Genomic DNA, 26,783 nt, shown 5'->3' with positions numbered 1-26,783 from the left:
CATTAAGCTTTTTTTTCTTTCCACGTAAAATCAACAACACTCCCATGACGTGGAGCCCGTAGCGATTTTCTGGCCCATTAGATCTGCTGAAGCGAAGGCCCTACTTATTCTGAAATTCATACCCTGGATGAATATTTAAGGATATAGTTCACTGCGGATTTTTGTTAATTCTCAAAAACCTCAAGATCCACATGAACATTCTCCAGTTTGAGAGAGAGAGAGAGAGAGAGAGAGAGAGAGAGAGAGAGAGAGAGGATGGTTGCTGGGAATGAAGTCAGTGACGTGATGAAACCCATGGAAACACTGGAAACTCTCACTCGAACACAGATGTAGAGAATCTTCAAATAGGAACGAGGCAAACAGATCCAGTATCTCTAACTGCTGCAGGGACTTTAAATCAAACCAGGGCGTCTTTTGAAAAATGCAATTACCTTCTGAGAGAAACAAAGACTCAAGCTGTGATGATGTGATTGAAGAAGTTAATCATGTGCCAGTGGCAACTTGGAAGAAGATAATTGCCCGGTGACTACTGTCTGAGGGATTGAGTCTCTGGAGCAGACGTCTGACTGTTCATTTGTCTGGACGCTCAGAAGTTTTACATCTTCTTAAACATTAGTCATTAAATCCAGGAAGATAGAAATGAGAGCGTTTTCTGAAAAAAAGGCAAAACTCCTGATGACAAAGATGACAGCTCATGTGGTTACACGCACAGAGCACTTTGGATAATTGCTCGTACGAGCTGTTTATAGAAATCACTGAATCTTGCTCATGAATTTGCGAGAAGTAAACACAGCGCACGGGGAGCGCATGATGTGTGAGCCGCCGCCGAGGTTTCTCATAACTGTGGAAACATCTTATCAGAGTTACTGTAAACAGGATATGGTCTCTATTGTGCACGCAGCAATCCAAAAGAGAGATGTACCTCAGTGTCCTGGCATCCTGCTGCGCATGTAAACACGCTGATTGAAACCTGATTGCACAGCAAGCGGAGCAGTGCGTTGTTTAAGAATCTGAGAAATGCGGAGGTCTCCCGTCATATTTCCCTTTTTGTGTTTGCTGCGAAAACAGAGAAGTACTGGTTCCTTAGAAACCGGCACTGTTATTATTATTGTTAAAATGAACTGGGGCAACAGTCAAAATAGATTTTTCGTTAATAGGAAGCAATTTTAAGAATCCCTCCATCAGGAGTTCCATGCACTGTATGTGTGTACTGGACAACTATGACTATTTTCTTGATTTATAATTTATAAATTTTGTTTAAAACATAACAGAAAATAGTGAAAAATACACTCTGATTTACTAAATGTACGTCAATAGGTTCAGATAAATGTTCTTCGTACTGATTTATCGAATTAATGCTCCAAGTTTCACCTTATTTGATTTGTATCTCTTACTTAAGTATTTCCTGTAGCTATAAGTATATTTACACTGAACCTGTACGCACTGTCAGGCATTTCCACAGCCATCTAATCAGTGGGGATACTTCTTAACATTTTAATCTTACAGTGCACTTACAAAAATGCAAGACAAATATTTATGTATCATATAGAAGTAAAAAATATTGGTTTTCCATAACAGTGTTTTTATTGCCGCAGTACAACTTGTGGTTATTCACTGTCCATATATTGTGATTTTACACCATCTAGTGGTCATAATCCATATTGCAACAATCCTTACTGAGCAACTGAAAACATTTCAGCCTTTTCTGGAGAAAGTCCAAATCACAATCACTCCTCATCTTTTTCTTTGCTGTATTCAGGAAACACTGTAGTCTTTTAAACCACGCTGCTCTTCATCTGACTCTTCCTCATTTCTTCCCCCACAGATCCCTCCTGAAGCATTCCGACGATCCGGACCTACGAGGATCCCCAAACCCAGAAGCTACAGCTCCCAGAAGGGGACGGGCGGCTCGGCGGCGAACCCTGGAGCGCCGAGCAAGAGTCAGCCGCCACACGCACATGTCACCACGGAGAAAGAGACGCACACACACAACAACAACAACCCCAATCTAGTGAACCGCAAACTGTGACATCAATGATACTCCTTTGCTTTTCTCATCCTTTAGGGTAGAGAGTCAGCTTACTTTATATTTCACTTTCAATAAAAAACATCCTCACGGCAACTTTAATCAAAAATGAAGGATTTTGCTTCGAAACTACCTGCAAAAGAAAAACAACTGCTTTATTCTAAAAGTCTTTTAACTTTAATTCATCTGTAACTCTATAACCCCAATCCTCATCTGTGGTGCTCTGCAAACTGCATAGTGCAGCTGTTTATTGTGTCTGTGCACACGCTGATAGAACAAACATCTGTAGAAAGTAGTTCCGATGTAGATTCATTTCAATAAACGAGTTTTAGTTATTTACAGTCGCAGCTTTTGTGTGTCGCTGTAATCAAAGTAAAATGAAACAGAATATTAGAGCACCCGATGTGATGTATTGTCATGTTGTTGAAAATGAAGGTTAATTTGTACTGTAAGTATTTGTGTCCATCTTAGATACAGATCATGAAACAGTCATTTATCCATTTCTAAAGAAGGAACACATATTTTTTAAGTATAAGTGGCAATAATGTACATATGTGTAAAACGAATGTGTTGTAACGCGGCTTCTTGATAGTGATCATCTCTCGAATGTGACATTTGTGTTATTTTTGGTTATCAATAAAGACTTTTTATACCTTGAACAAGAGAAATGTCTCTGATTCAACATGTAACTATATTTCAGTGCAAAAAGGCCAATATTAATGAAAAGCATGCATACTCAGTGAAAGTCAAAGGAAAACATCTTTACATGTATCTTTATTCACACTGACACTAGTGTATATTGTTGGACATATAAGTGTTGCAATGAGAGACAGTGACACAAGTAGGGTTGCAAAGGGGTGGAAAGTTTCCGGTAAATTTCTGGAAACTTTCCGGAAAGTTTCCATGGGAAGTTTAGCCCGGGAATTTGGGGAATTTTGAAAAAAAAAAATACGCAAATTAAACGCTGAGCATTAAAAAAATCATTCAAAACTCTATTTTAAAGATGTATGGAATGTAGCACACGCTGCATGTTGAATTTCAACCCTCCACTTTGCATTCTTCCATCACATGCACGGATAACTCCCAGCATCCTGCACACTACAGCAGGGCTATTGAGGCCTGCTGTAGTGTGCAGGACTAGTCATCTCATGTGTGGAGACATTTCACCCCATCCAATGTAGAAGGAAAGGCTGTGTACATTTGCAAATACTGTGCAAAGACCTATGTTAAGAATGACAACGATGCAAAAGCATATAGTCAAGTGCCCAAAGTTTCCTCAGGGCTCAAATCAGCCTTTGACAAAACAAAATGTTTATATTTATGTCTGTATATGACAAGGTAAATACAGTTAGTATAAATTACCCACAACATTTCCAGTTTATTCCCGTATATTCCCGGTTATCCCCGTTAATTCCCATGGAAAGTTTCCAACTTTGAATATTCCCGGAATTTTGCAACCCTAGACACAAGATCTATTTTTTAAGATATTAAAGAGTAAAGAGTAGTCATTCATAAGAGAAATGCTATTTGTGATGCAATAATCATTTTTGGAGCAGTGTCAGCGTCAGCATTAAAAGATGTCAAGGACATCAAGGGCGACAGGTTTTCACAGAGGCGATTCCCCTCTTAGTAAAACAACTTCAACTAACAAAACCACTGCAGCAGTTCAGGCGTTTCCAGGTTCACAGTGCAAGAGAGTAGACATTATGATGAGCAGCATCAATCATGCTATGATTGATAGATACTGGAATCTAGTTTTTGCAGTTTGACAATGTACTCTAATACGCTGCCAATAAAACAGCAGGATTGAGTAGTGATAAAATACTTTCCAAATACTTCAAAAATATACTTATAAAAATGCATTATTCTATCTGGAAATACTCAGTGATAGATATAGTAAGACATTCAGAATCTACCATAGAACGAGGTAGCAGGGGCGTTGTGGGTTTCTAGCGATATGAAACTATTATCTGTTGAGGCTTTCCTTGTCTGTTTTGAAAACAGTAGTGGTGTGGTGTCCAAACCTCCGTGTGTCACTGACGTGGGGCCAGAGCGGCGCTGATGGCTGAACGCAGCACGGACAGGAAGTGATCCCTCTCCTCAGCTCTCTCTGTGGCGCAGACCCACGACCGACGAGGACCATCCAGGACGAAGGCGTGGTGAACGTCTGCAGGGAGGGACATCAATTCATCAAAAAACGATGCATCATAATTGTGATTAGAATTGTATTATCTTCATTTGGATCCAAACGTACAGCGTGAGTGTCTGATCTCTCTGACAGCCAGGCTGGTGAGGGCCACGGACGCCAGGAAGGTGTGCGTGCTCCGGTGAGTCAAGGCGAAAGGTGTGTGATGCACATTTCGCCGAGTCAGCACCAGAGCGTCATTAAACAGAAAGAGGCCCACGTCTGACACGTGCTCATAGGCCCTGATCAGACACGTACACACAAAACACAAATATTAATTAAAGCAAATCTATCAAGCTTAGTGAAATACTATTTTTTATCTACTTTAAGTTCAGAGAGTTGTTCAGATAGTTTGAAAAAAGAAGAAAATCATTTGGGTTGTTACCTGAGAGAGTCTGGAATCTGCTCGTCTGGACTCCGGAGCAGAGCAGCATCCTGAGTTATTACCAGCTGCCTGTTTCCTTCACTGAGGTTCTGCACACGTGAACACACAACAGATTCGTATCAAATTAATACAGGTTTAGTTTTTGTGTTTTAAGTGTTTGGAAGAAAATTAAATGGGGAGAAAGGGAGGTGGTGTTTTTCACCGGACAGCCTTGGATCCTCTGCTGTGTTTCTTCCATCAGTCTGTCTCTCTCCGAGTTACGCTTTAACTGAGACGGACAGAAAAGAACATTTGTGTCATTATTGCACTGAGCACGGTTTTGTGTAGTATTTGTGTGACGTGTTTGGGCGCTGTACCTTCCGTGTGAAGTCCCTGTAGCGTCGCAGCGTGCTGAGGGCAGAGGAGATGTGTGTGTGGTCAGGGTGGCCGGGTTGTGTGTGTGAGGACAGAGCCTGAAGCAGAGTCACGTACTCCTGTGTTCTCCACACTGGACACAGCAGCAGCTCCTGGAGGCTTCACACACACACACACACAGGTTTACAGCCGTGTCTTTGGTCAGATGTGGATAACGACTGTAATCAAGTACATGATTTAAGATATATATATGCATATGTATGTGTGGTTACCTCAGCATGTGGGTTGCAAGAGTTCTGTCGGTTCTCTTCAGGAAAGCTCGAAATGCCGGTTTTGTCTCCCTGCACTGAGACACACACACACACAGAACAAGAAAGGGGAAAAACACAAAGCTGACTTCAGGAACTGCAAATAATAAAAGTTTTCAGGATTTCATTATTTTTATTATGCATAACCTCAAGTTATTACTGTTATTATTATTATATAGAAAACTACTGAATGTACTTTCACGACACTTGGGAATAATTTGTGGATCTTGTATGAAAAGAAATCTGGCATATATTGGGGACTGATATTTATGAGCATGTTTAATAAAAACATCCCCTTGAGTGGATTTAAATGTGGTTTTATAGGGTGGGGATAATTTGAATCCTGAGTGATGACCTCAGACAAATGCCTTAGTTTCACCTTGTCGATGGTGCTCAGGGCCGTGGTGTAGTTGTTCAGGTAGTTGGTGTAGACTTTGAGACCCGAGCAGAGCTTTAAGAACACGTCTCCAACACACTGCTCGGCCCCCCACTGCTGCAGCCTCGCCTGGAGATCTCCCAGAAACACTCTGCAACAAACACACACACACTGATCGTGTCACGTCCACACACAGGGACACAAATGAGACTGTGCCTCACTATTGTGTATGTGTGTACCTGTTGAGCTCCAGTATGTGCGCGACCGGGCTGAGGATAATCTGGATGTCGGCGAAGCTGAGAATGGCTCTGTTGGAGTTCAGAGCTGCAGCGAGAGGCTCCTGGTACACCTGCGGCACACAGCAGGGACAATACTTAGGTTATAGGTTTTCCAATCTTCACTTAAATGGACAAACATTCTGATATAAAGTTTGGGGGGAAACCATGATTCATTTGATATCTTAAACACCTGGAATTCTCTTAACTCCTCGTAGATTTCTGAAAGGATGAGTTCCTATCTTTCATAAGCAACTGTATGACCTAATATTCCACCAGTTTCTGATGATGGACTGCACCTGAAACAATAGTCTCTGAAGTCAGATATCATCAACACATTTCCTGATTTCTGGAGGATTTACCTTGAGCACAGCGCCCAGTCTCCCCAGATAAAGACCCTCGCTGTGGTGCAGCTCTCTGGCAGCAACACCTCTCCAATCTAACCCGGTCTAAAAGACACAACAAGGAGCTGTAAAGATCAAGTGTGCTACTTCAACCAGTCTCTGGGTGGACAAATTTAAAGTGGACGCACTTGTGATAGCTCAGGCGCTAATCTGTATGAGCCCTGCGGTGCCAACAAGGAACCGTCTGCTCCTTCATCTCTCCACTCGTCCACTGGAGGACTCCCACCTCTCTCCTTCACCTCACTCCACCTCGTGAAAAAAGCAGCGAGAAACTCCAAAGGTCTGGTCTGGAGGAGCAAGAGCAGAAATGCGAAATTAGACACCTGGACTGATAGGCTGGGATCCGAGGTTAATGTTTCTCCTTTACGACACAGTGGTCCCCACCTCTTCCTGTCGGGTGAGTGCGGCGAGTCCCTCAGTTAGAGCCTCACTTAGATCTTGAGACACAGAAAGCTCCTCCAGGCAGATCTTCTCCCACAGAAAATGACCTAGAAACAATATTTAGAGATTCTTACCGGACACAGAGGATGTACACGTGTGTTTCAACAAGCTCTGTGTGCGTGTTGGATTCTACATGTGCGTGACACCCACCCAGAGCCCGTCCCCTGGCCTGGAGGCTGACCTGCTGCAGCTGTGGCCCCAGGCCGACCCTCAGCTCCCCCAGGGCCTCCTCCATCCACCCGGCCTGTCGGCACCAGCCCTCCAGAACACTCTCAGTCACATAGTGGAGCGCTGGGGCGGCCGGTCGCTGGTTCGACGCCCCGGCACACACGCCGCTGTTTGACCACTCACTCAGAACTAGAAGAGGGGGAAAGGCGGTGTTTGAAAGAAGAAAGATAAAACAACATTCACAACAGATTCAAAGTCTTGCAAATGTGAGACTCACTGTTCTGGAAACTTCCGGTCGCAAAACCCATCGGGGCCCGAACCTCCAAACCAGTGAGAGTCGAGAGAGTTTGGATGAGTGCCAGTCCGGAGGCTGTGGGAATATGAAATCAGGAAATATGACTTAAAGCAGAAATACTAATTACGGAGTAGTATGTGTGTCCCAGCATCTTCCTACCAGATGCAGCCAGTGGGGAGAAGATGTCGATTCCTCCCCCGTCTACAGTCGGTGCCACCCAGCCGCATAGTTTTTCCCAGAATCCTCTATGGTCGGGGGTGAGTAAGGTCCTCTCTGACAGAGTGTAACCTGGAGGGTCGAAGGTAAATCAAGGATTCAAAAACTGTAGTAAAGGTTTCTGATAATTTGTCTTGGAACAGATCTTAAGTCAAAAGATGAGGATTAACCATTGGTTTCTCTCGTTTCAAAATAAAATAAGCCGTGAAATGGTTGTAGCAGATGTGTTTGACCGTATCCCAGGAGATAAACTTCTAGCACTGACGTTGGACTGGAACGAAACTCAGTGGTGTGCCCACACATTAAGATACAAGGGATAATTAATTCTCACTTTGAAGCAGATAGACTTCCTCCGTTCCTCCAGGAGCGAGCAGGCCCAGCCTCTGAACTCTCTGCCCAGATAAGACCCTCTCCACCTGGGTTAGCAGAGCTGAGAGAGTCCCTCTGTGGTCGTACAAGATCGCAGTCACTCCTGCCTTCACACCACTCAGCACCAACTGAGTTCAGCATGGGGAGGAAAAGAAGGGAGTTGTAATTCTACATCTACAATGATTCCCCTTTTTTCCATCTCATGCAGAGATAGGGCTTTGCACCCACAGGCTGATGATGACTCTTTTCCGTATTTTCCACTTACCTCATAAGCAGGAACTCTGTCGGAGATCAGAAATAAGAAGGTTGTGTGGGGGTAGGTGGGCGAGACTGTGTGTTGTTGTGCAGGACTGTGGGTGAAGGAGGACAGTGCTCCACAGGCTTTGTTTGGCCTTTCGCTAAAAAGGGGATAAAGGGTTAGATTTTAACAGTGAATCATGAAGTAAGGCATTAGATATTCTTCTCAAATATTCCAGCTGAACCAACTGATTTACAGTATCATAGGGAAACCATTGTGGATGATCACCTGAAGGAAGTGGAGGCCTGAAGTCCCTCCAGGCTCATGGACTGAGCTCCGTCCCGGCTGAGACCGAGGCTGGAAGACCCAAAAGTGTTTGGACGCCAGGAGAGAGAAGGCCAAGAATTGGAAGTTATCCCAGAGTCAGGTCTCCTCATCTGGGTACTTCCACCTCTGATTTGCTTTGTGAGGGTGCCCCATGCTTTCCTGGTTCTCATCGACAGTCCTGCAAATACCACAGATGTAAGCTACTTGGGAAAGAGCATTAAACCTTTTTGTTTTCTCCCTCGCTTACTCTTCTCCTCCTGAAGCTTTGCTCTGATCATCTCCCTGATCCTTCTCTCTTTAGTCCTCTCCTCCTCCTCCTCGGTCATCCCAGCGCTTTGCTGGTTCAAGGTGCCGTACTGCTCAGCCGCCTCCCGCGGAGTGAGCCAGTCCAGCGTGGAGACGCAGGAGACGTAGTGGTTCCTCCACGCTCCGTACTCCTTCTCTCCGGGAGCGTAGGGAAGGAACCAGCCCTTCCGGGTGCATCGGTTTGTCCAGATACAGTCCTGAGGAGCGGGAGGAGAGACGTGCTCAGTGGCTCAAAACTTCAGTTCGAATAGATTTCTTATTATTCTGGGCTTCTCACCTGTTCGGCCAGGACCCTCCAGTGCCAGCTGACTTGGGCGGCGGAGCAGAGGTCACGAGGGGACAGGAACGACAACACATACAGGGACAGAAACCGTGGAAGGACCGCCGTGAAGTCCACATGAGTCACAGGAACATTCTCCTTCAGTAAATCCCTGCAGTACCTGCTCGGAATATCAGAGAATTCTCCTTTGAGTCATTAAAATCAAATTAAATTCCATTCAATCGGAGGTGTGAGGGTGGGGGTCAGGAATGAGCTTACGTGAGCTGTGTCTTGGTGCAGCGTGTGAGCAGAGAGTGCAGCAGGTGTTTCCTCTGTTTGTCGGTCCACAGGTCAAACCAGTGCAGCACAAGGTTCACTCTCTCCTCGAATAACTGAGAGAAAACGGGAACAGCGACAAAACGTCAGCGAACAAATGCTGCACCTTGTTGCACAAGAGTCTGGACGCTTTGCCAAAAGCTACAAGCTGGCTTCCAGAACAATGACAGAGAACACCGGCCCGGCAAATCGCCAGTTACTTATTGAAAACTAAAAAAAAGTGATGAATGCTGTGATAACGGCTGAAAAATGTTCGTCTGATGCATGAGGCCTTTAATAAAGGAATCAAGTTGGGTCAAAACTGGCTTTACTTTTTAGCTACACATATATCTATAGGCTGCTTTTATTGAATATGTGTTCAGTTAGAATAAGTATCTTTTAACTGCAGTCAGAACTACAAGCAGAACTACTTCCTGTCTGCACCAAACAATACTGATTAACAACCATTAATAGGTGCAATAAAGAATTTGGAAAAACACACAGCTTTTATCTTTATGGATAGAACACAGTCTAATATTGCATGTAGTATTTCTACTTGTATTTTATTTCTTCTAGATTTAGTTTTCTATTACTATGGATCAATAAAGCTACAAGTTACCTTAAATATGATCTTATCTTTACATAAAGGTAAAAATTCATAATATCAGTCTTTCTAAATGAACCACCACACATTAATGATCTATTCACTTCCATTACTTACAGAGTGAGGTCAATACCGGGCCTTAACTCTGACAATTTCGACCAAGGATAGTTTTTTAAATCAGAATACATGTAAAAAGTTTGCATGTGTGTAATTTACATTGGGGGTAGTTTTTAGAAGTTGCTTGTGTGAGAGTAAACACACTGACAACATGAGGAATGGCAATGGGTAAATAAATAGCATCATTCACACAAGTTGCATGTAACTAAACGCAATTAAAGTCACTTTTGTACATAAGGGAAAAACAATAAGGTTTCAAGTTGATTTTAAGTATAAAAACATTGCATTTACCTCAGCGTTAGATTCCACTGGAGGCGACGTATACGCAGCAGTTTTACGCACATGTTCCAAATGGGCCAATTAACCAAACGCAATTGTTTTCTCGCGGTGGAGACGATGAATTCACTAATCAGCACAGCACGTAGTGTGTTCATGTTGTTTTAAAGTTTCTAAACAAGTATAAATGGACTTCAGGAAGTTTACATTTTGTTCCTCTGCTCCATAAAGACGCAGTTTTCTGTGTGTGACGTACGAGGCCATTATCTGTCCGTGGCTGCCCTCTGGTGGCTGAAGGAGCACGACTCTATGATGTAAAGTTGATTCTGTGAAGTGTCAGTGGTGTGTGTGCTCGGTGTCGGTTCCTCTGACCTGTGCGTTGCTCCGCTTGTTGCCCAGCGGGGTCCAGGTGCTGAAGCTGGTCCCGGAGCGGAGGCCGCCCCCCCCGCTGAGCTGCCACCGCTTCACCGCCTCCGCAGTCCGGTTCAGATCCGTCTCCATGTGCGAGCCGAGGCTTCACTGTGAGAGGAAGACCACCGCTTCGATCTCAAACCAGTGTGACCCACTGAACTTCACAGTTCATACTGCCAGAGCCGGCTCCTCTCTGGGGAGAGATCACACACCGACCTGCTGCCATTGTGCGGCTCCAGTTACCTTAGAGACGCGTCAACACAAGGATGAGCACATTCCTTCACAGCTCATCGCCTCCCATCACCCCCCCCCCCCCCCCATCTGCACGTAAACAAGCACAACACAAACAGCAGGCTGTCAACATGAGCTCAAGTCACTCATGTCACCAGTTTCCAAAAATAATCAAGCCCTGTGGAATTGTTTTGTTTGAGACAACTGGTGAAAATCTGTAGAAATTATGTTCTATAGGCCCAAAACACTGTCACCTTGACCTTAGACTGTGTGTTCACTGGGTAAAAAAAGGGTTTTGTGAGGTCACAGCCTTGACCTTCGACCCCCACAGTCTAATCTCGTCATCTTTAAGTCCAAGTGAGTGTTTGTACCAAATTTGAAGAAATTCTCCAAAGGCGTTTTTGAGATGTCACAAGAACAGGACGACGGTCGGAAAAAGAAAATCAGACGACAATAATAAACTGTGAGATTATCTGCCAATGATCATTAAAACTATTCAAAATGTATATTTGATTGGTGGATGGCAATCAACAACTCATTTCAGGTTTTTAAGATCTTATTTATGACTTTCAATGAACTGATGACCGAACCGTTTATAGAAATAACAAGTAAATGTGAAAAAAACACTTGTTCCATGTAAACCCATTTATTTACCACTTCAAACCTTTTATTTCCTAGTTTGAAGGACCTTCCTCATGTTCGTACTCCTCATCATCAGTGTGACACATAAGCAAACACTACAGCAAAAACCAGCAGGAGTAATAATTCGGAAGTTTTCAGGTTATTATTCAGACAATATTCAGATTAAACACACTGGAGCCGCAAGAGTCAGACAACACATTTATTAACAAGTCCATAAAAACAAAATCCAGCAAACAGTTAAAACAGTAAAACCCTTCAAACATCTCCCCCCCCCCCCCCCCCCACAACAACACTGGTTAAAATATGATGTGAAAGAATAAGGTTGGATTTACAATCAAAAAGCAGCATAAAAAATGATTACATCATCAGAATCGGAACCTACGTGGTGAGACAAGGCAAACACGATTAAATCAAGAAGTTAAGGCCTGGGTGTGGTGTCGACGTTTGGATTAATCCGTCTCCTAAAGTGTCCGACCCACACAACTCCGATGAGTGGGCTTAGCATGGATGCATGGATATGTGCAAATATATTCAACACTGAGCGAGCAGCATGCTGGAGGTGAAATCAGGCCACTCACAATGTAGCAAGAAATCAAACGCAAATATCACAGACTGGACATTTAGTAAAGTTTCTCCCGTCAAACGTTATTTTTGGCTGATTTTAACAATTCGACTACGACATTGGGAAATATATTAAACTTTTTATAATCTCACAGATCAGACCTACACGTGGGTTTTAGGTTCTATGTTCAAACGTGTAGCGATGGGTGATGAGTGAGTGGCGTGACAGACACGGCTCCCCCCCCTGTGACAAAGATATGCGACAAAGTGCAGAGTGAGTTTACAAAAAAATCGAAAGTTTGCCGTCGGTTCGATTCCAATCGTCAGCTTCGCTTTGGTTAGCGAAGAATTGCAAAAGCAGACTGTTTGGAAACAAGGGAACCGACGACAACTTGACTTTAAAGAAGCCACAATAAGGATGCACCAAAGCCACTGTTGACCGTCGGTGAATCCTTATTCGGACTTCTTACAATACATCCATCGCGCTGTGCAGACGGGGAACGCTGGTGAGCAGTTTAAACTCCGCCTTCTGTGTGTGGCATAATACAAATCCATCAGATGAGGTTGTGAAACGACGAAAGGAGAGGAAGTCACATGCTGGCGGTCCTCGGGATCTCCTGGGAATCGGCGAGATTCAGCTTCTGACTGGAAAACGCAGGGTCAAGGACAAACACGTATTTCCTGGTCCCAGGATCAGACGGGGGGGGAAAAACATGAAGATTACAATGAAATAAAGAAGTAATGAAGGACTTGATGTCAAAAGGATACATTGAAGAACTCAGCTCCTCGAGCTGTGAAGACAAAAAAACATTTGGATCTTAATATTTCACATTTGATACTTTCTCCTGTTATACATGCAAAACACTAAACTCCTAAACACTAAGTAGCTAACAGCCGACCAATGAACAGCTTTAAATAGAATCATGCAACTTAAAGAGCTCAACATGATGCATGACACATATTTGCAGTGCTAATCTGTTCCCGGCCTGTTCTGTGGGGGATTTTCATCACAATAGTGGTCCTGTTTATTAAAATGTTTTAAATAATGCCTGCTTTGACAACATTTATAAATGCCGTGGCTGCCTTACATTCTGAAGTAACTTGTCCATGTTGGTGTCGGAGGCCGTTTTCTTCTGGTCCTCTGGCATCTCGTCTACCTCGCCATAGAGGTCAAAGTGCAAGCGGGCCAGCTTCTCCTGCATCTCTCTCACCTGCTCCATCTGGTCGATGGAGCACTCGTTGCCTGAGGTGAAGGAAACACAGAGACCTGGTGTCAGAGGATGTCATGTTGTCGTCTTGTTTGTAACTTTACTGTCCCTAACATCCTGTAACTTCTAAACATCGTCCCAACCATCCCTCTAAAGCAGTGATGCCAGGGTTACGGCCCGCGGGCCGGACCCGGCCCGACTGTACATCACATCCGGCCCGAGGGTGATAAGGGGAGAATATAAATTTTAATTTAATTTTGATGGAATTTAAAAAAAAAAAAAAAATTAAAATTTTCGGTGGACTCCGTTAGTCGGTCTGTTGCTGCTGCCCGCCTCAGCTGCAGCAGCGCCGGTAGTGCTGATCGAGATGTTGTCAAAGAAGAGGAAGGTCGACACTGAAGCTCGCATCTTTCAGGATAGATGGAGAGAAAATTATTTCTTTTGGGAAGTAGGAGGCAAACCCGTGTGTCTTATCTGTCGTCAACAAGTGGCTGTACTAAAGGAGTACAACATCAAACGACACTACGAGACCCACGCCGAGAAATACGGCGAGTACACAGGGCAACTCCGGACTCAAAAGCTAAACGAGCTAGCATCATCGCTACAGAAACAGCAAGCCGTATTCTCCAAATGTCGAGATACACACGAAGGTTCGTTTTATTTTAATACATATTGTAACTGTGTCAATACTGTTCGACTGCTTGATATGTGGTTGTTATGAATGTTCCGCTAAGTACACCGTGTTGAATAAGTACTGAGATGTCCTGAGTGTCTGTGAATAGGTCGGGGTCGGACATGTGACAGTTCTTGACCAATGGCTGTGTGGGATGACAGGCTCTCATTGGCTGGTTCGTTGGCGTGTCAGGGGTGAATGAGGAAGTGGAGGAAGAAGACGAGGGTTGATAGATGGATAGAGAGAGAGAGAGAGAGAGAGAGAGAGAGAGAGAGAGAGAGAGAGAGAGAGAGAGAGAGAGAGAGAGAGAGAGAGAGAGAGAGAGAGAGAGAGAGAGAGAGAGAGAGAGAGAACTTTCCGAAGGGAAATTAAGTTGTCATAGCAGCCGGTACATTTGAATACAATAAAATACAATACAATAGAATAAAATAAAAAATATTGAGGTAGAAAGAATAAAAAACAGATGGTAATGTTATTGTTAGACAGTATATAAGAATAGTACAGTATATATAGTATATAATATAACATAATATATATTTATATATGATAGTAATTATACCAATATAAAAGCAGTATATAGTAATAATGGCAGCAACAGTATATATACTAATAATAGTAATAGTGATATAATAATAGTAATTATAACATGTACACATGTATAAATATGTGTATATAGACTTATGTATACAAAGAATATACAGAGAGTATGATATATTTTATAATTTCCAGTGTGATATGGGGGGGAGGGAATAAAAGGGGCTGGGGTTGACTGATAGCCAGGCTAGTGCCATAAAGGCACATGGGTGTGTGGAAATATGGGTTGGTGACTGGTGATGACTGGCAAAGTTAATGTGCCTCATCTGTTATTGAGCCAATTTAGTTTTTAGATAGCTCATATTTGCCTATTTTTTCAAGAACCGTTTTGTTTTACTAATTCCTACTGGATATTCAATCACATGGTCTAATGTTGGACTACTTTATTCTGGCGCTTTCTTTCTGTGACTCGTTTAGGCCTACTTGGCCTGGCCTTCTTTTAATTGGCGTTATTTTGCATTGACTTGTTTTCATGTGCAAGCCTTCAATAAATATAATAAAAGTAATTAACAGTTTACACTTTTGTTATTTATAGGAAATGTGTTTTGTTGGCACCTAGTCTATTTTGTTGCATTTCTAATTTATAAATGTAGGCTACTTGCATGAATAGGAAAATGTAACGTTTTTAGAGGGTAACTGTCTCCTGCTTTAGGCTATGTAATTTTAGGCCTCATTGTGAGGCTAGTTTGGTGCCGATGCAATTTCTTATTGATGTGTAGGCCTTCATGAATAATTTCAAATAACCTACCTATCCATGTGTTGAGTCAGTGTTTGGCCTTTTCAGTCCGAAAGTGTAATCCGGCCCCCTGAGGTCAAGCTTGAAAAAATCTGGCCCCCTGTCCAATTTCACCCTGGCATCCCTGCTCTAAAGTCTCCCTTGACATTATGGATTTTGTGTGAAGTACCGAATGCTTGGAGTTTCCCTGAATGGAAGTCATTGAGGAGGCCCAGCAGGCCCTTCTCCATCTCCTGCACGTCAGACACATCGGTCAGGAAGGAGTGCTGGATGATCGGTGCCCCTGGGCCCTGGCTCGGGTTCGGTTTCGCCCCAGAACCCGCCTGACACCTGGCTTTGTCTCGGACTCCCCTGGGAAAACAGGAACACAGGAATGACACTTCCTGTAAATCAGCTCTGTAATCCTGCCACAGGTAAACAAGATGGCATGAAGCTGTCAGGAGTTAGATCCACTTCCCACCTCCTCTTGCTCTTCTGGTTGGTTCCTGCGTTGAAGCCGGAGCCGACGCGCCTTCCCCCGGTGGAGGAGCTGCTCTTCCGTCCAGAGCCCCCGGTGGGAGCCGCGGTGCTGGTGGAGGTCCTGGGGCTTTTTCTCTTTAGCTTCCGCTCCTCCATGGCTTCATGTTACGGTGCCTGGAGGGAGAGACCCGGGGAAGATGACACCGGACACGGTTTAACTCTGAGCCTAATCCCACAGGAACCTGACAGCCTGGCTAACGTCACACCCAGCTACCCAGCTAGCTAGTCGGCTAATCTTCAGACTCCAGGAGCCCGTACAAGTTCAAAACCACAACCAAACACTAACTTAGACATGTACTCACAGTTGCATCCGACTAAAACCTCTGTTAGCGGGGACACTGGCCGGTTGTCAACGCGATTAAAACATTCCCTGGATCACTGCGACCTCCCTGTGTAGCTAGCAGCAGGCTAGCTGGCTAACTAGCCTTCAAACTAAAAGTAAGGACTTCCTGTTGTAGTGGGTGTGACCCAACACAGCCAATCAGGGCCAAATAATAAATCTACACGGATTAGTTTATTTTTAACTAAACTAAACACAGGAGATCATTTAAATTTACACAATAATTAGGATGATAATACACATTTTAAATACTATTAGGGTTTAAATTAATTGCAGAATGATTTGTTTCTTACCTGGTCTGTGTAGTGTTCCTCTGAGGTCTCTGCAGCATGAAATGGAACTGGGCCCATAATGTCCCTTGAAGGTTCTCTGGTGGTTCCACAAAAAATAATCTGTAGAGTGGATAGCTTCAGATTGCAGAAATTCAACCTGATACGAGAACCTTTGCAGAGTCTTCCCTTAATTTAGTTCCACAAAAACAACCTGTAAAGAAAGTTCCTAGAAAGCTTTCTAAAGGCTGCAAAACTATAACTTTCAGGGAACCTTGTATGGACTTTCCTGGAAGGTGTTACCTCAGGAGAACCTTTAGGGAGTTTTCTGCTGCTTGCACAAATGTAACCTGCAGAAAACGTTCCAAGAAAAGGTCAAAAGAATTTACCTCAAGAGAAATTTTGCAGGAAGTTTGCAAAATGTGCATAAATGTAACCTCAAGAGAATTTCCCTAAAATGTATGTGATAATTATACAAATATAACCCATGGAAAATGTTGGGTTCGAACCATGAATGAAGGACAACTGTTTACTTATTTCAATATTAGATTTTTTCACTATAATATAATTTGATAATTTACTTATTCTTACTTATTATATTCTACTCGTTTTTAAATTAATAAAGTATCTGTATACATTTCTGTATATGTTTATCCTCCATTTGTTTGAAATGACAGAAATTACCTTTAAAATCAATCTCCTGTGACTGAAGTGTAGGGTTGGCAAATAACCACAAGGGGGAGCTAAGTGAGCACCTATTCATGCTCACGTCTGTCGTTACTTTAATTTATGAAGTATGAATAGCTGATAAACGTGCTGAAAGGAGGTAGGTTGTACACCTTAATTAGCCCCACACGTTTTATAAATTTAAACAATAATAAAATGTGGATTAATTAAATTCCAGAACACCATTAAAATATATAAAGCTGAGTATTTCCCACTGAATGAGGATTTAAGTCGAAATCCCGACTTGCCACAGAAATACCTTATTTTATTCACTTTTATTGTGTCCCTTGTTGGTATTTACAGGATTGGCCTTTACAAGTCAGCCGCGAGGGAAAATAGCATTAGATAAAAGCGCATTAGCAAAAACAATTTCCAGTTTGCAGTTGAAAACCTTGACCCCCATTTTGGCATCAAGAGAAATTGTTGCATCATGAGGACGTCTTAATATCAGATTATTATGGAGACATAACATGAGCAGCCTTCGTCACTGGCCTATTTCTGACTCCACATACCATATCATAAAGTAACCAGGCGTATCTGTTTGTGCTTTTCTGCTTCCTGTTAAGTAGGAATTAAACATTTTTATAGACTTTTGATTTATTTCACTATATTATCTGAGGCTTTAGTAGCTCAAATAATGCAGCTAATTCATTTTGATTTAAAGGACATTGGACGTGCTCCCTCTTTTAAAGTTACACATATGGTTATTTATTTCCAACCAGAATGCTTGGATAAGGTTTAGTCCTCTGTGTGTTCACTCAACCGGAATGTTACTTACCCTAAATAAATATTCATAAATTCAATTTCCATGTAGGGAAGGGATCAGTTGGAAAAAAAGTGACATGCACCAATAAGAGTTTAGCTAAATATGAAGCCAAGCTACTGTTTTAACTGTTAATAAATGGCACTACTAATTCTGATTGGTGATTATTTATCCACTAATATTAAATGATTTAGAGATATCTGGGACAGAAAGGCCAAGGGGATTGTAAAAGATTATTAAAAAATATACATTTAGGACAAAACTTTGATCAAGAAACAATAAAAAAGGTGGGAAATATCCCTAAATTGAAAAAGTTCCAGAGTTTTGTTTAAAACCACCTTATTTAGGAAATGGGATGGCAGATAACTCTCTCTCTCCCTCACTCTCTCTCTTCTCACTGTGTTGTGTTAACTTGTCCTTGTCTCTCTTTCCTCTTCTCTGCTTTGTGAGCACGTGTATTTGTGTGTGTGTGTGTCTTTGAGTGTGTGTTTGCTGCGCGTCGGTGGCTGAGTGAGGTGAACCGGGATAAAATGTTACAAATGAACACATTTAAACTGTCGCGTCCACGCAGCCATTAGTGGACGCACACACACAGACACACAAACACACACACCTATCTCTCATCTGTAATTGCAGTGTAGCTGCTGTTTGGAGAGATAGCTACTAGCTGAGGCCTGTTCATTCTTCTCTAATGTGCACGGCTGCTTGAATTACACACCTGAGAGTAAACCAACGACAATGTGTCTAATTACACACCCGCTCTCTCTCTGCTAATTCTAACTTACCTGCCTTTCCTAATGCAGCATTATTCCAGCGTTTTAACACACGCACTTTAGCTCCTGAAGATACTGCAATCTGGGACTGAGGGATTTAAATTGTTATGACCCCGAGTCGCAATTTGTATTCGGATGCTCTCAGTGTGGTGGCGTTCACCTGTTGTGTGCCTCTTCTTCTTATAGTACATCGCGGTGTGTAGACGGCGCCTGCTGATTGGCTGACAGTCTGATGTCGCCTTTTTTAAAATAGGTCATTTAACTTCTCCTAACTCCCAAGCAGACCAGCTTTGTCGTTAATATTGTAAATAACTTGTGACTACCGGAGGATTCCTAATCCTATAGGCCGCTCTCTCTACGAACTTAAACACAAAGCACGGAGCTGAAGAGGCCACAGAGAGAACCCCCCCAGAAATAACTCCAAGCTGATGCTGCAACATGTATGACGATAAATTACATGCAGGGTTGTTCTGGGTGAGAAACTTCCAGAGCCATTTTTTAGTCCTAGTCTGTCCCTGCTGAGAGGAAAAGCTCTTTTTGTCATGAACTCTTTTCCTCTTTTTATGTGAGGGAGGTCAGTTAGATCCCTGTTTTCTTTTGTGATATCGTTAGGTTCTAAGTATTTCCTCCCATGACTGATATATCCATCAGTTGTGTTTGTACTATAGCTGGAGCAGATGCAGATGGGGGAGTCATCTTCATGCTCTGCTTAGGTTTCCCCTAATAAACCAAACTAAACCATAAAAAATGCCCAACAGTCAATACGATTTGATTCATTATGTGATGAGAAAACTCTCTTTTCAGTCTGTTGTATTATTACTTCACTCTGAAATTAAATCTGTTCGTCACGGTTAACTCTTTCTCTCTTTCTCTGTGGACTTGACCCACAATCGGTGCAGAGATGTGCACGTCGTATCAATCAGGAATAAAAGTATGAAGGCTGCTCCATTGTTTCCTTTCATGTGGATGTTCTATGGACATCCCAGTTCGATACTGTATATCCCCCAGTGTGGCAGGACACTCGGGGGACTTGAAGACATTGTATATGCGTGTTTGTTTGTGTGTCTGTGTGCGTGTGTGAGAGTGCGTGTGTACAGGTCTATTGGGAATTAGGGTTAAGCAGAAGGTTACAAGTGTGTGTGTGTTTTCATCTCAGCAGCTGTGACCCAGAATAAGACATGTTTTCATCCCTTCATACTCCTTAATTTACCTCATGTACCTCTACACATACACACACACACACACACTCACACACAAAGAGACACACACTTAAACTGAACGTGTTTCCTATTAAAAAAGGACTAGATTTATATCTTTCACAGTCTGCAGTATGAATAAATGTTCTATTTTTCTTGGGGTTGTCCTCCACACAAGGACAAGGAGCAAGACACACACACACACACACACACACACACACACACACACACACACACACACACACACACACACACACACACACACACACACACACACACACACACACACATTCATACAATACAAATTCCACTAATTCACACAGATGATGAATGGGGGAGGTGGACAGAAAAAAAACATATGAGACCTTTATTAACGATGTAAAGGCTCTTTCTTTGGCTGACTGACTTTCAAAAAAACATGACTGAAAGTAATTTGGATGCAAAGGGTTATTCGGATGAAATGTTACACTGCATTCATTCATTAATTGATTCAAATGAGAGAAAGAGTTGTCTAAGAGCTGCAGCAAGACAAGAAACTCATTGTTAACGTGTTTAATCAAGCTGAATTCCTATTTCAATAACTCTGTCGATCAGTGTAGTTTCAGTATACAAACATACAGACTCATACGAGGTCACAGTGACCTTTGACCCTCGTCCAAAGCCAAATTTCTTTGTCTATGTCTTCAAGAAATAGAATGTTGAATTTTGTAGATGTGACGAAATAAGAAAGAACACATAGTCACCGTGACTGTCGGTGCCCAAATTGAAGAAATTCCCTCGACACATTCCTGCGCCTTCACAAGGCCCAAAAAACCTGCTTTGTGGAGTCACAAGACCTTAACCTTTGACCTCTGACCATCAAAATCTAGTCATGTCTTCCTTGAGACCAAATGAACGTTTGTGCCAAATCTAAAGAAAGGCGTTCTTGTCAAGTCACGTCAAGTGTGCTGCACGTTTAGATTGAAATCCTACGAGTAAAGAAGAGTAAAGTAGATTTTAAACCCATTTACCCACATCTATCTTTTGGTCTACGTTGTCGGTTCATATCTGGAAAGCCTGATAATCAAACTGGAATCACAAGGAATAATAATAATAATAATAAAATAATTTTGCAGCATTCTCCATTAATCAGGTTCAACATCCAATCAGGCAAACCTCACTATAGATGGTAGAAGCTCCATCGAGCTCGGCGTCTTGCGTTGGTTCAATCCCGCGACGGCAACATTGATTTGGCCAAAAATTACAAGAGCTGCAAATAGCAACGATTAATTGCTCGCCACAGCAGCGTGGGTGGTATTGTGTTCACCTTGTGAGTCTGTGAGTGTGTGTGATCACGGTGAGATGTGATACTGCAGACCCTACTCACCTACCCACCTACCCAGTGTAGAGTGCTGGGCATCTCTGTGCTGCATTCGCATGGGGCGGTCTGCCAAAGCCGCTGGTTGTCTGGTGGAGGGAGAAAATCGATATAAGAACTTAAGGAAACTGATCGGCAGCAATTCAAAATGATTCCTGAAGTATTCAATGACCTTTAACCTTTATTTTTTATAATTTTAAGAAGGTTTCAAGAGGATAAAATAATGCAAAAATAGGATCGGGGACAAAAGATGAAAACTAGCACTTGCAAAGTATTCTCCCTGTCGTCTCAAACACTTCGGCCACTCGATATATCCTGTTTAACTTTTGCCTCCCCCTCTTTCACTTCCCCGTCTCCTTCCCCCTCTCCTCCACCGCCCCCCTCCCCTCTCCCATTCCCCTCTTCCTGTCCTCCCCTCACCACTCTGTAGAGGGTCCAAGTGACATTTGGCTGTCCCCTGCCTCGAGGGGGTCCAGGAGATGCAGACGTTTTTGGCAGGCGGGCACAGGGACGCCTAGGGGTCCTGACGGGGACTCCTGGATTCGGAAGAGAAAAAAAGGACACATCATAAATTTCACCCGCAGTCTGGGGAAAAAAAAGGCACACGTAGGCTCTCGGGGAGCACATGCATATGCAAAACAACCGCACAAGCAGAGAGGAGTGTAAAGGCAGACGCACACCGACACGTGTTAATGTGTATGCGCACAAACACTCATGCACCGACCAATCAAACGCGTGTAATGAAGACACAGTGGATGGTAAATGTGAGACGGCGGGGGGGGAGGCGGCCCCCACGGAAAAGTTTGGAAAACAATAAATAAGCTGGGATTTGAATTGCTAAACTGGATAGCTTCAGAACGCCGAGCTGGCTCCACGCCCCGGCCTGCTCGCCGCCACAACTTTATTTATCGCAGCTTTTTTTTATGCTGATAGCGATCAGATATGCTCAGTATAAACAGAGACGACACAATCGAATGCGACAAGACGGACATTCGTGTTGGATTCGTCAAAAGTGAACAGGGCCCGATATTGTTCCAAAGCCAGGAAATTGGCGAGAGCTAATGTGCATTAACGCGTGTCTCCGTCCGCCATCCTGTAAATAAGGAGTTGGCTTGTCAAGATAAACACTTTATTGTGCTAATTTTCCAAGTCGGCGGTCAGGAAACAGCAGTAAGGGCAAAAACTTTGCAAAGTTAAAGTTTCGTTGAGCTAAACAGAAGAAAACAAGAGGGAAAGATGACATTTTTGTTCCTGCTTCATGTTCATTGAGATTTATTTACTGCATTTCACTAAAAATAAAATCTGAGATTACGAGAATAACATGGTGCTGATGAGACAAAATATGAAGTATTTAACTGTTAGTGAAACCTATAGTGAAGTATTATTCAACAAGATGCTCCACATTTCTCATGTTAACGCAGACAACATCTTCTGATTTCCCTTCTAGACCCGCAGCCTAAAAGCATGATTTTGTCGTGCTCCACCAACTTTTCCGACTCTGCAAAAGATAATGATTTTGAGATTTTTCTCCCACGATTTTCAACTGTGCGTGAAAAGGAAAAACCATTCTATGTCTTTGTCAAACCCTACAAGCTTTGAAACTTCACGTGTCAAAGTTAAATCCGACTGAAGAGATCACCCCATGTGCACCGGAGGATTTTCAGGCGTTCACAGACTGATCTGTGAACTAACTGGAGCTTAAAGAGATGTTAAAAGAAAATCTATATTTGCATGGAAATACTGCTGAACGCTATCCAAGGAATGTTGAAAATGAGACATCATGACTTATTCAGGTATTCAAAGAGTTTTGGCAGCACGGCCGTCCTCCTCTCCCTCTGAGATCACTCGTCCCTCTGTTGTCCCTCTCCTCTCTCCCCTGTTCCCCTGGGGTCTCTTCAGAGAGAGAACACGCCGGTCATCGGAGGAGCGACACGGCGAGAGGAGACGGAGATGGATGGAGAGATTGATGGAGAGATGAGAGGGGGGGGGATACAGCCAGGTGTAAACTTCACCACACGGGCAAAGTAACAGTGACCAGAGTCTTTCGCTCTCCCTCCATCCGTCCATCTATGTTTTCACCCGTTCTTTAATTCACCTCTCCGAGTCCATTATCAAACCGACCCTTTTATATCTGCACCTTGAGTGTCCATGGGCGATAACAATTCACTGTGTGTGTCAGTGTGTGTGTGTGTGTGTGTGTGTGCCTTCCCATGGAGGCAGAACAAAGTAGCATAATAACTTGAGCTGACCCTCTCTGCTGCTCTCAAGCACACTTCATGGAGCTGTGTGTGTGCTTGTGTGTGTGTTAGTAATACTAACACACACACGAGCACACAGACGGACACACAAACACACAAAGATGCACGTACATACTAACTTAGTATGTACGTGCATACTAACTTAGTATGTACGTGCATCTTTGTGTGTTTGTGTGTCCGTCTGTTGTATTTAAATATGACTGTTTCCACATACCCAGCTACATGTGTGCTTGTGCATGTGTATCCTTTTTCCCCTGTGTGTGTTAGTGTGTGTGTAATAGCTGATCCCCTCCAGGGGTGAATTGTTATGGATGCTGTTCTGTTGAAATTACTGTTATTTGTTTCCTTTAAAACAAGCTAATTGCAGCATAGAGGATTGCTCTGTGTGTGTGTGTGTGTTTCTGTGTGTGTGTGTGTGTTTGTACATGTATGTGTCAATTGCTTTGCCTCCTTGTTTACTGTTTGTTTGTGTCGCATTGCGGACCCCTCCAATTTCTTTAGCATGGACACATTTTCGCACTGGCGTCAAAAACTCATCCTGCTGCAGCTGCCGGGCGCCAATTTGACTTTTGAGCCAAAAAACTACTGCTGAACAAAAAAAGGAGGAAATTATCCACGTATGAATTAAAAGAGGGAAAATGACTCGCTCACTTTTAGGTTGTGTTTTTTTATACTCAATTCTTAAAGGATAATAAAACTGGGCATATGGGATAATGGGTTACTCACAGCAGTGAAAAGTTTAAATAGTGGGTCAGCTTCATCGTCTTTACACCATGAAAAAGTAAAAGATATCTTGAGAAACAGAATTTTTTGAGAATTCAGTCCGTGGCAAATGCACTTCCACATCTAATTAAATGAAAAAACACGTATAGCAGAACATAGAAAAAGTCCACTTCACGGATTTTAGAGGGTGATAAATACCAAAATTTAGAGAAAATGTCAGTAGTAGTTACCCATTGCACAGGGAAAAAGTTAGGAAGGTGTCATGGCAAGTGTGGCTGGTCAGAAGTTACGTTCATCTTTTTAATAAAACACTTAATATCCACACTCACACAACAGTGTTGAGCAGGAAGAAGGAAGAGCGTGAGCCCAGGCTGGTGCTGAGCGGGTTAAGTGTGTGTGTCAGTGTTAAGTGGGACATCTCAGACAGACAGGCCACCCATGTCTGCCAGGAAGGTGAGCCAGTGTCTCTTCATCCTCCCTCTCTCTCTCTCTGTCACACACACAAACACACACACAGACACACACACACCTCTGCCAGCTCCTTCACGTCCCCCCGTGCCAGGTACGTCTACGTCCCATCTTTGTGTGCGAATGAAAGCGCGGCAGATCTGACGAGGAAGAAGATACACACACACACACATGCGCGCGCTGCATTCTCACGGGGGGAAGAGGAGGGACAAGAGGAGGAGAGGGAGAAGAAGAGGTGGCCTTGCCTTCCCTCTCATCCCTCAATCCAACACTTCTCCTCCTTTCGTTTGGTTCCATTCGTTCGTCAGTTCTTTCCGTTTTGTGCCGTTCCATGATGCGGCTGCTCTGTCTGTCTCTGCCTCCGCTCTCCTCCCGTCCTCCCTTTCTTTGCGCTCCATCCTTTTTCTCCCCCATCGCAGCGCTCTCTTTCTTTCCCGTCCATCCCCCTCTTTCTCCTCGCCTCGTTCCAGACTTCCAAGTGCTTGGATTGGGGGGCTTACTGCTCCGGTCACTGCTCAGGGAGTATGGTGAGCTAAAGTAAGCCCGGGCGTAGGAGAACATCACACGCGTACACACACACTCGCACAAAAAAACAAACCCACACTTGAACAAACAAACAGAAAGAGAGCCTTTCTCTTGCTCCAATTTCAATTGTGTCTTGTTTGCTACCTGCATATGTCTCTACCTCCTCCAGATCCCAGAGCTTATCTGTGCACACAGCCTAGAAAGCATTGGGAGAACTGGTCTGACATCATACGTATCCCAACACCAAGCGCTCAGAGATAAGCCTCGGCCGCTTCCTATCTCAATCAGTTACTCGGCACTCGGGGCCAAACCAAGTTCAGCACAACCCTACTGCACGGAGGTTTTCAAGCCCAGCGGAAGAGAAAGCACTTATTATTCTTCCATCTGCAAATGTTGAAAAGAAAAAGTTTTTGTGGCCTTGAGGGAAACAGAGACGAGGAAGGAATTCACTGTCCTATAGCAGAAAGTGTCTGAGGGTATAGTGTGTGTGTGGAAAGACTTCAGATCCTAACCAATCAAATGTATGGAGTTGAAAATACAATAGTTTCCTCTGAAATGTTGGGAAGTGGAAGTATAAAGAAAGAGTCAAGTTAAGGTAACTCAAATCTGTTCTTCAGTACAATGCTTGAGTAAATATACTTAGTTACTACCACTGTGGCAATAAAAGCGAAAGTCAAAAAACACAGTGACAAATGATGGACTGTGCTGATTTGAACTTATTTGTAATAATCAACCTCAATCTCATCGTGATTCCAAGTTTCAAGCTCATGAGTTCTGGATTGAATTCTTTTAATTAAGTCTACTAAGTTAGGAATACTGAATTCATCTAGTTACTTCACAGCTCACGTGTTTAAAAGACATAAGGTGGATCCCTACAAGTGTTACATTGTTTCCTGTAAACATAAGCTCCAGGCTTCTACCACTAAAGAGACTGAAGTGATGAGAAGATTGAAGGGAGCTGTGCCACTATTTCTGCAGTTCCTCTTCTTTACCAGTAGAGGTCATTTTTACTTGATGCACTTCATTGAAGAAAGTAATTGTAGGAAGTTAAATGAATTTACTGATCCGTCTTTGCACCATTACCCACCACATCTTTTATTCTTTCTACTTATATTCATGATGATTAATATTTGACTGTTTTGCTGTTATGTCATTACTATTTGTTTTCATCATCTCCACCACCCCTCCTCATCATCACCACCTTCGTCATTGCATATTGATTCCTGGCACAGCTCTCCAGGCGCGTGCTGACCTTTCATGTGAGGTGCTCGTTCTTCAAGACTTCAAGAGGTGAGAGTGATTGATGTCTAATCTTTGATATCCTCTGAAGATGTGTGTGTCCACGTGTGTGTGTGTCCACGTGTGTGTGTGTGTGTGTGTGTGTGTGTTTGTTCGTGGGTGTGTGTGACTCGGCTGCTTAGGACCTCCTATAGTTAAGGAACCAAAGGTCCTCAGGGTATTAGAGCAGGAGATCAGGGTGTCAGCCCACACACACAGACTCACACACACACACACACAGTCAGGTTAGTACGCACACGCTTGTGCACATTGTGGTGTCTCAGCGAC

At 43.2% G+C, this 26,783-nt stretch overlaps 2 protein-coding genes across 3 annotated transcripts; both read right to left on the bottom strand.

Moving 5' to 3' along the window:
- Positions 1 to 3,842: 3,842 nt before the first annotated feature.
- Positions 3,843 to 10,745, bottom strand: LOC132997018 (epithelial cell-transforming sequence 2 oncogene-like). The gene is made up of 21 exons (XM_061067388.1): positions 10,617 to 10,745; positions 9,212 to 9,324; positions 8,951 to 9,113; positions 8,615 to 8,870; positions 8,329 to 8,545; positions 8,068 to 8,200; positions 7,765 to 7,930; positions 7,377 to 7,505; positions 7,200 to 7,292; positions 6,905 to 7,111; positions 6,698 to 6,801; positions 6,442 to 6,600; positions 6,272 to 6,358; positions 5,874 to 5,983; positions 5,638 to 5,785; positions 5,223 to 5,296; positions 4,953 to 5,109; positions 4,799 to 4,864; positions 4,597 to 4,685; positions 4,281 to 4,453; positions 3,843 to 4,193 (listed from the first exon to the last, which is right to left on the bottom strand). Exons 1-21 carry the CDS (start codon positions 10,743 to 10,745, stop codon positions 4,060 to 4,062), a joined length of 2,907 nt encoding a protein of 968 aa, XP_060923371.1. The 3' UTR covers positions 3,843 to 4,059.
- Positions 10,746 to 11,713: 968 nt separating this feature from the next.
- ccdc28a (coiled-coil domain containing 28A) lies at positions 11,714 to 16,247 on the bottom strand. 2 transcript variants are annotated; one of them, XM_061066874.1, is made up of 6 exons: positions 16,122 to 16,247; positions 15,761 to 15,933; positions 15,470 to 15,651; positions 13,178 to 13,332; positions 12,858 to 12,880; positions 11,714 to 12,734 (listed from the first exon to the last, which is right to left on the bottom strand). In XM_061066874.1, exons 2-6 carry the CDS (start codon positions 15,913 to 15,915, stop codon positions 12,680 to 12,682), a joined length of 570 nt encoding a protein of 189 aa, XP_060922857.1. In that variant the 5' UTR covers positions 15,916 to 15,933; positions 16,122 to 16,247; the 3' UTR covers positions 11,714 to 12,679. The 2 variants fall into 2 exon arrangements, with proteins under 2 accessions (XP_060922857.1, XP_060922858.1); XM_061066875.1 differs by lacking the exon at positions 12,858 to 12,880 and having other exon boundaries at positions 12,710 to 12,770.
- Positions 16,248 to 26,783: the final 10,536 nt, after the last annotated feature.

Source organism: Limanda limanda, chromosome 23 (genome assembly GCF_963576545.1).
Source record: "Limanda limanda chromosome 23, fLimLim1.1, whole genome shotgun sequence".
Lineage (NCBI taxonomy): Eukaryota > Metazoa > Chordata > Actinopteri > Pleuronectiformes > Pleuronectidae > Limanda > Limanda limanda.
This window is presented reverse-complemented; position numbering and strand designations above follow the sequence as displayed.

Excerpts from the sequence above, each read along its gene's own strand:
- ccdc28a (XM_061066874.1), bottom strand. The coding sequence starts at position 15,915 with ATGGAGGAGCGGAAGCTAAAGAGAAAAAGCCCCAGGACCTCCACCAGC. Across the intron at positions 13,333-15,469 it reads AGGGAAACTCCAAGCATTCG|GCAACGAGTGCTCCATCGAC; the intron begins GTACTTCACACA and ends CCTTCACCTCAG. Across the intron at positions 12,735-12,857 it reads GAGGAGCTGAGTTCTTCAAT|TCAGAAGCTGAATCTCGCCG; the intron begins GTATCCTTTTGA and ends TGCGTTTTCCAG.
- LOC132997018 (XM_061067388.1), bottom strand. The coding sequence starts at position 10,745 with ATGGAGACGGATCTGAACCGGACTGCGGAGGCGGTGAAGCGGTGGCAG. Across the intron at positions 9,114-9,211 it reads TGCACCAAGACACAGCTCAC|GTACTGCAGGGATTTACTGA; the intron begins GTAAGCTCATTC and ends TATTCCGAGCAG. Across the intron at positions 4,454-4,596 it reads CAGATTCCAGACTCTCTCAG|GGCCTATGAGCACGTGTCAG; the intron begins GTAACAACCCAA and ends GTGTCTGATCAG.